We start from the raw sequence: 8,176 nt of genomic DNA on the forward strand, positions 1-8,176 counted from the left end.
AGGAAGGACATGGTCAAGGAGATGGTGAAGAGGTAGATGAAACCGAGGAACAGTGAGTAGGTTGTCATTAGAGGATGGAGGTATGCAAACCAGATTGTTGTAGGAACAACAGCAAGGCAAGGTAGGAGGGGGTGAGCTGATTGAGTGCTTTAAAGCTTATGGTTAGGTGTTTCTATTTGATAATAATAATAATAATAATAATGGTATTTGTTAAGCATTTACTGTGTGCCAGGCACTGTTCTAAGCACTGGAGTAGAAACAAGATAGGTTGGAAATGGTCCCCGTCCCACGTGGGGCTCACAGTCTTAATCCCCATTTTCCAGATGAGGTAACTGAGGCCCAGAGAAGTGAAGTGATTTGCCCAAGGTCACACAACAGACAGGTGGTGGTTTCGGGATTAGAACCCATGACCTTCTGACTTCCAGGCCCATGCTCTATCCACTACACCATGTGGAGGTTCTTGGGGAGTGCAGAAAAGTGGACTGAGTTGTATTTTAGAAAAAGGATCTGGGCAATAGGGTGAAGGACTAAAGGACTAAAGTGGGAAGAGACAAGAGGGAGGGAGGTATTTCGTCTTGCCTTCAGGACAGCTCTACTTGAATGTCCCGCTGACACATCAAACTTAACATGTCCAAAATAGAACTCCACATCTTCCCATCTAAACCCTGTCCTCCCCTTGAATTTTCAATCACTGCAGACAGCACCACTATCTCCTCTGTCATGCAAGCCCATTACCTTGGCATTATCCTCAACTCTTCTCTCTCACTCAACCCACATATTCAATCTGTCACTAAATCCTATCGGTTCAACCTTCACAACATCACTAAAATCTTCCTTCTAGCCTGCTGTGTCCCCCTGGAGCACAGAGTTCATTCATTCATTCAGTCAGTCAGTCATATTTATTGAGTGCTTACTGTGTGCCGAGTGCTTGGAAAGTACAATTCAGCAATAGAGACAATCCCTGCCCACACCGGGTTTACAGTTTAGAAAGGGGGAGGCAGACATCAAAACAACTAAACAGACATCAATATAAATAAATAGAATTATAGATATATACATATATACATAAGTGCTGTGGGGCAGTGAGAGGGGGGAAGAACAAAGGGAGTGAGTCGTGATGCGGAAGGTAGAGAGAGCTGAGGGAAAGGGGGACTTAGTTTGGGAAGGCCTCTTGGAGGAGGTGAGCCTACAGTAGGGCTTTGAAGAGGGGAAGAGTGATTGATTGGCGGATTTGAGGAGGGAGGGCGTTCCAGGCCAGAGGTAGGACGTGGGCCCGGGGTCGACTGTGGGACAGGCGAGATCAAAGCATAGTGAGAAGGTTAGTACCAGAGGAGCAGAGTGTGCGGGCTGGGATGTAGAAGGATAGAAGAGAGGTGAGGTAAGGGGCAAGGTGATGGAGAGCTTTGAAGCCAATTGTGCAGCAAGCAAAGAGATGGGCAGGGATGCAGCACATTCTGAAGTTCCTTTCCTCTCCATCTAAACTGCTATCACATTAATTGAAGCACGTTTTCTATCCCACCTTGATTACTGTATCAGCCTCCTTGCTGACCCTTCTCCCTCCTGTCTCTCCCCACTTCAGTCCATACTTCATTTTGCTGTCCAGATCATTTTTCTACAAAACAATTCAGTCCATGTTTCCCACTCCTGAAGGACCACCAGTGGTTGCCCATCCACCTCTGCATCAAAGGGAAACTCCTTACCATTGGCTTTAAAGCACTCAGTGACCTTGCCCCCTCCTATCTTACCTCTCTGATTTCCTACTACAACCCATTCCTCACACTTCACCTCTCTAACACCGGCCTACTCACTGTGCCTCAATCTCATCTGTCTCACTGTTGAACCCTTCCCCACATCCTGCTTCTGGTCTGGAACTGCCTCCACCTTCACATCCAACACAGGATCACTCTCCCCAGCTTCAAAGCCTTATTTAAAATTACGTCTCCTCCACGAGGTCTTCCCCCAACTATGCCCTTATTTCCTCTTCTGCCACTCCCTTCCGTGTCATCCCTGCACTTGGAATTGTACCCTTTATTCACCCCACCCTTAGCTCCACAGCACTTCTGTACATATCTGTAATTTATTCATTTATAGCAATGCCTGTCTCTCCCTCTAGACTGTAAGCTTGTTGTGGGTAGGGAATGTGTCTACCAACTCTGTTATATTGTACTTTCCAAGCGCTTAGTACAGTGCTGTGCACACAGCGCTCAATAAACATGATTGAATGAATGAATAATAGTAATAATGGTGTTTGTTAAGCACTTACTATGTGCCAAGCATTGTTCTAAGCACTGGGGTAGATTCAAGGTAATCAGGTTGCCCCACATGGGGCTCACCGTCTTAATCCCCATTTTACAAATGAGGGAACTGAGGCAGAGAGAAGTTAAGTGACTTGCCCAAAGTCACACAGCTAACAAGTGGTGGAACCAGTATTAGAACCTACAACCTCTGACTCCCAAGCCCGTGCTCTTTCCACTAAACCACACTGCTTCTCTATAAATATGATTGATTGATTGATTGGTTGACTGAGGGAGGTCAATGAGGAGGCTGATGCAGTAGTCACTGTAGAATTAGTGCTTGGTTCAGCATATAGCAGTTTCATGGAGATGAAAGGGCAGATTTTAGTGATGTTGTGAAGGTGGAACTGACAGAATTTGGTGACAGATTATGTGGGTTGAATGAGAGACATGAACTAAATGTAGTACTAAAATTATGGGCATTAGGCGACATGGAGGATAATGGTGTCATCTACAAGGGGAGCACAAGGTTTGGGTGGGAAGATGAAGAGTTCTGTTTTGGAGGTGATAAGTTTGAGGTGTCGGTGGGACATCCAAGTAGAGATGTCCTGAAGGCATGAGGAAATACCTCCCTCCATTTCAGAAGAAGGGAGTGGCCCATAGTGTTGAAAGCAGCTGAAAGTTGAAGAAGATTAGGCTGGAATAAAGGCCATTGGATTTGGCAAGAAGATGGTCATTGCTGACCTTAGAGAGGGCAGGTTGTGTAGAATGAAGTGGGAAGAAGCCAGATTGGAGGGGGTCAAAGAGAAAATTGGAGGAGAGGAAGTGAAGGCAGCTGGTGTGGACAACTCACTCAAGTTCAGAGAGGAATGGTAGGAGGGAGATGGAGTGATAACCAGAGGGAACTGTGGGGTCAAGAGAGGTTTGTTTTAGGAAAGGGGAGACATGAACATGTTTAAAAGCATTGGGGAAGCCATTGGAAAGTGAACAGTTGAAGATGGCATTTGGAGAGTGAAGAAAGGAGCGGTGCTTTTATAATGTGAAGGGATGAAAAGCAGAATGGCCTAGAGAAAAAAGCACAGGCCTGGGAGTCAGGGAACCTGGGTTTTAATCCAAGCCCTTCCAGTTGCCCATTGTATGACCTTGAGCAAGTCCCTTACATTTTCTCTGCCTCAGTTTCCTGATGTGTAAAATGGGAATTCAAAACCTGTTCTCCCTCCTACTATAAGCCCCATAGGGAACTTGGACTGTGTCCAATTTGATTAACTTGTATCTACCTCAGCACTAGGACAGTGTTTGACACATAAGTGCTTAACACACCTTGCCATAATTATTAATTGAGCACAATGCACTATACTAAGTGCTTATTGTTAGTGATAAAAGTAATAATAAGAGCTGGATTTTGAAATTCCTATTATGCTTTTCTATCTGCTGCTCACCCTTTGAGGAAATCAGGAAGGGTAGGGACTGTTCTCCCCTGTGTCCTGCTGGGGAAATGGCAGCCCAGAGAGGATAAAAGACTTGTCCAGAGCCACATGACTGGTGAGGGCAGAGCTGGGACCATGTGACTTTCTTCTTCAGCCTGTTGCCTGCAGTGGCGATGGGGAGGCTGAGAGTTCTAGCTGCACCCTTCTGGGTTTCTCCTTTGTCCTTGTCACAGGGGAGAAGGGTGAAGGAACCAGTGTTTTGCTGTGTTGTGGAGACTGAAGTGTGTGGGTGGTGCAGGGAGCTGGTGCCTTGGCTAAGCCAGGGAACATTAGGGGCTCCAAGGAGACCTGGGGCAGCAATTTGGGTTTCCTGCTGGAGTTTAGGCAGCTGAATCAGTCAGAGTGCCCTCTCTTTCTCTAACAAGATGCACCCCTACAAATGGCTCCCCAGGCTGGCTCGTCATCCTTCTCCACAGCCCTGAACCTCCTGAGACCCAGAGTGGAGTGTAGTATTCAGGCATCAAGTGATGGGTGCTCAGTCCTGCTCTTGGGCCTCCAAGCTGTCCCTGGAATGGCCCACAATGATCCATGGAGCCCTGCTTTCATCCGGGCTAGTTGGGGGGAATTGCTCAGCCAGGGGCCAATAGGTGCAGCAGGCAGGGCAGGCTGCTGCTACCGCTGAAAAGGAAAAGGAGGAGACATCAAGTCCCTTTCCTTCTCTCTGTCCTTGCCAACTGCAGCAGAAGCCCTAATTCCCATCATGGTCAATGCTGCCGTGGGCAAACTTGCTCTTCCTGAGCCATGCGTGATGGATGGCCAGGGTGGCCAGAGAGCTGGGTTTCCAGGTGCCCCAAACCTCCCATTTATGCTGGTCCTGGAACTGTCCCTAGAATGAGTGCCAAATTGTCATGGGCTGGGGTGGGGGGGGGCGGTGGCAGTGAAGAGGGATGAGCCAGGATCCATGCTGAAAAACCCTCAGAGCTAATCTGTGCAGCTGTATGCAGGGATCTGTGAAGCAGCAACAACCTGGGCCAATCTCTGGATGGCTCTTTCCAGAGCGGTGGCTCCACACTTTTGCTGCCTTGTCTCCACTTGATCCACGCATGGAGCAGATGGTGGGGGAAGGGAGATGGTTAGTAAATGCTGCTACTGTTTCTGCTGTTCTTCTGCCACTCTTCTTGGCTGGTCACCAGGGCTGTGTTCCTGCCCCCTCACCCTCCCCTAAGGAGCAAGAGGTTGATGTTCTGCAGCCTGAAGGGTTTGTAGAGTGGAGAGTACACAAGGCCCTACCCTAATGGAGCTTACAGTCTAAGGTAAACTAGGGACTCAGATGGATGTGAGCACTATCTCTGTATTGTAATAGACTGTGCTATCACTGGCTTCTCTAGTGAGCATGCCCAGAGGGGTGTAGTGAGGTGGTGGCTAGGGCACAATTGCAGAAGAAACTTCTGGATTGGAAGGGTACTACCAAGTGTAATTCTGAGCAATGCTGGGGTAGGGAGGAGTTTTGGCAGGAGGACATCAAGCTGGGATGGCAGATGGGGCAAGACATGGTCACTTAGCACCAATATCCCTCTGTCTCCAGGGTGCTCTCTGAGCTGCCTAGTGAAGGATTTAGCTGGTTTTGTGTTGGGATGGCCTGGCCCAGCCCCTCAGCAGCCTGAGCCTAGCCTGCACAACTCTCCAAATTGAAAATGATTTGTGCATGGCCCCCTTCGCCTGCCATTCCCTGTCTGTGGGCCCTGCAGCCTGGTTCCACTGTGGGATCCTGCAGCAGCAGTGAAGCGAGATGTCCAGATGTCTTCCTTCTCTGCTCCCCTGACTTATTGGCCTTCAGGAGGACCCAAGCAGTAGGAGGGAACAAGATCCAAGCCTCCCACACTAGCCAGGATTGACCCTGCCTTGGTTGCCCCAAGGATTGACTAGCCAGGATTGACCCTGCCTTGGTTGGTCCTGGCTCTGCCAAACCTCCCTCCAGCCCTGGCTTTGTCCAATAGGGGCTTTGACCAGCCAGCTTTTCTGGGAAGAGGAAGAGAAGCCAAAAGCAACAAACGTTTCCTATTGTCTCAATTATTGCCTATGTGACCACAAGGCCCATGGTCAAAGAGAGACAGTAAGCGCTTAAGGAATACTAGTCCTAACTAAGGTTCCTGTAGCACTGCTGTCACCCTGGCTTGCTCCCAACTTGTGGATGCTGTTCCAGAGCCAGACCTGGGAGCTAGAGGATACTGGAGGAGCAACAGACAGCAACAGGATTTCTCCAGCCAGGCCCTCACCTCTGCTTCTCAGGGAAGTGTATCCAGCCATCCCCAGGTCATGTGACCAGGCACCAAGGGAAGTCACCCTGCCATTAGCTAGTCCAGTAGAACAGTGGCTGGGAGGTTCCAAGCAACACTTCTGTCCAGCCTAGCGCAGTCAGTGTTCCCCAAAGGGAGATCAGCTATTTCCCCAAGGTAAAACTCTTGGAAGTGAAATAGATCAGTTACTTCCTCAGTGGTAATTTCTGGGGGCCCTCCCTTGTCATCGATGCTACATTTTCTGGGCCTGCATTGCAGAGCTGGGCCCACATGCTAACCTAACTTCTTGCTTTCATTTCAACCTGAAAGACTCTCCTGCTTCAGGAGCACCTCGACTCTGTCCAGAAGGAGTTTCTTGTTTTCAACCGAGAAAAGTGAGTACTGGTTGCCGTAGCCCAGATCCTCTGACTCCTGAGCCTCTAAGCTGGGTTCTTCACTGAAGAATGATTCTGTTTTTCTTCAATCTCAGATCTGCTTTCATGCATTTAAGGTACAAAGAATAAGAGCAGCAACTGGAAGCCCAATCTTTCTGCTGCCACTCTTTTGGGCAAGAGGGAGCTGGCCCATCCCTAGCTTATCCTCCTCACTTGAGTCTCCACCCACAACCTGGTCCATCAGAGTGGTGGGTGGACAGGGGGCACAAGGTCAGGTGTCCTTCAGGGACCCATAGCATGGTCAGGGAGGGACAGGTCTGACAACCCAGAAATGCAAATCTTCCCCCAATCCCAGCCAGAACCCAGGTTAGGGAATACAACACAGGTGTTCAGTGCTCCAGCCGAGGAAGGGGACCCTGTAAGGAAGGGGAGCAGCTGCTGGTTAGAACTTGGGCAAAGATGGCACATGCAGCCTGACATGGGGAGATGCTCTTGGGGACTGGGCTGGAGAGAGGGAGAACCTGGATTTGGTTGTTGAATTGAGAGAAGCTCACAAAGATGGGAGAAGATTATATGGCTACGAAAGCCAGGATCTAGTATGTGAGATTCTAGTTCAGTTCCCCCAAGGCTCACCATTGGCCTGCTGTGCTGTCTGACCCTCAACTAGCTTTCTCTCTTCTAAGGACAATAAAGGACTCCCAAGGCAGTTTAGCCCAGGAACAAACCAACAATAGCGAAGATGGGAGTCAGAACAACAGCCTCTGAGACCTGCTTCCTCAGTGATGTACCTAAAAGCATCCTGCTCCAGGGACCCAGGAAGTGTAACTCTCCTGTCTTCCCTCCCCAGCTGCTGGAAATCCATATCTCTGACTTCCACCAGGAGCCTCTGAAATAAAATAGAATTCTTTCTCTCCTCTTCCTTCTCTCTGTTCAAAGTCCAGCAGTAGGGAGTGGAGGAAGGGCCATGTGACCTCTTCCTGGAGAAAGATAGCAACCTTTCCCTCCTGGACAAGTTCAAGGGAAATTCCATTTCCAGGAAATGAGTGGAAAGAGTATGTGCATGGGGGGAACTCAACTAGCATCTCACAGACCCTACCCATGCCGATGCTCTGTGGAAGCGGTCTTAGGTGTTTGGGCTTCAGCCCTGCTAGCTCACCATGTTGGGGCTGACTGGCTCCTCTCGTGTGGAACTGGGGCTCACTGGTGGGTCCCAGAGGGAGAAGCTGGGAACAAGATGTTGGTGGGGCACCACTTTTGGTGGATGGTAGTGTTGTTCTGGGGCATGCATACCTGTGGGGAGGAAGAGATTCTGTGTCTCTAGCAGATGGTATTTATTTTGTGAGCCTCAGGGGTAGCTGGGGATGCCCTCTCCCTTGTCAAAAGTAGAAACTGCTTCTGCTACTTTTTCACTCTCCAGTATTTCCTGTCACGTCCCCCATGGGACCCTTTGTTGGCTCAGCAACAAAATGGTGGGAGTAGTGATCTGGGCCCCATTGAGTCATGTGTTGTTCTTCTTCCTCTGCTGTCCCCATCCCTACCCCCCCCCCACACACACACACACAAAGCATTGCCAGGGATGATTGCCTGTCCTCCAGGTCCACTGGGGCACAAGTTCAGTTTTCAGTAAGATTGGAAAGCACTGGCAGTGACTTTGACCAGTTTCTTCCTTTTTTGAGAAAGACGTGTGTTTGGCTGAGAAGGTTTTTCAAGTGATGTTCTGGATTCTTTCTTGGGATATTAATGCACCAAGAAAAAAGCCTTTGCCGAGGCTGGAATGTGCCCTGGACCTGTAGTGTGGAGATCCACAGACTTTGCCTTCCCTGTTTCCAGCTACTCTGCAGGTG

The 8,176-nt window shown here is 49.3% G+C and overlaps 1 protein-coding gene across 5 annotated transcripts in view; it reads left to right on the forward strand.

Annotated features, from left to right (window-relative positions):
* STK32A (serine/threonine kinase 32A) overlaps positions 1-7,214 on the forward strand; it is a 74,434-nt gene extending 67,220 nt beyond the window's left edge. For 4 of the 5 annotated variants that reach the window (XM_038772903.1, XM_038772907.1, XM_038772902.1 and 1 more), the window contains 2 exons: positions 6,268-6,332; positions 7,016-7,214. In XM_038772903.1, the coding sequence (XP_038628831.1) occupies positions 6,268-6,332; positions 7,016-7,097 (147 nt within the window). In that variant the 3' untranslated portion in view covers positions 7,098-7,214. Of the gene's footprint in view, positions 1-6,267; positions 6,333-6,999 lie in introns of all 5 variants that reach the window. The other variant, XM_038772904.1, reaches the window with a different exon arrangement.
* Positions 7,215-8,176: the final 962 nt, after the last annotated feature.

Source organism: Tachyglossus aculeatus, chromosome X1 (assembly GCF_015852505.1).
Source record: "Tachyglossus aculeatus isolate mTacAcu1 chromosome X1, mTacAcu1.pri, whole genome shotgun sequence".
NCBI lineage: Eukaryota > Metazoa > Chordata > Mammalia > Monotremata > Tachyglossidae > Tachyglossus > Tachyglossus aculeatus.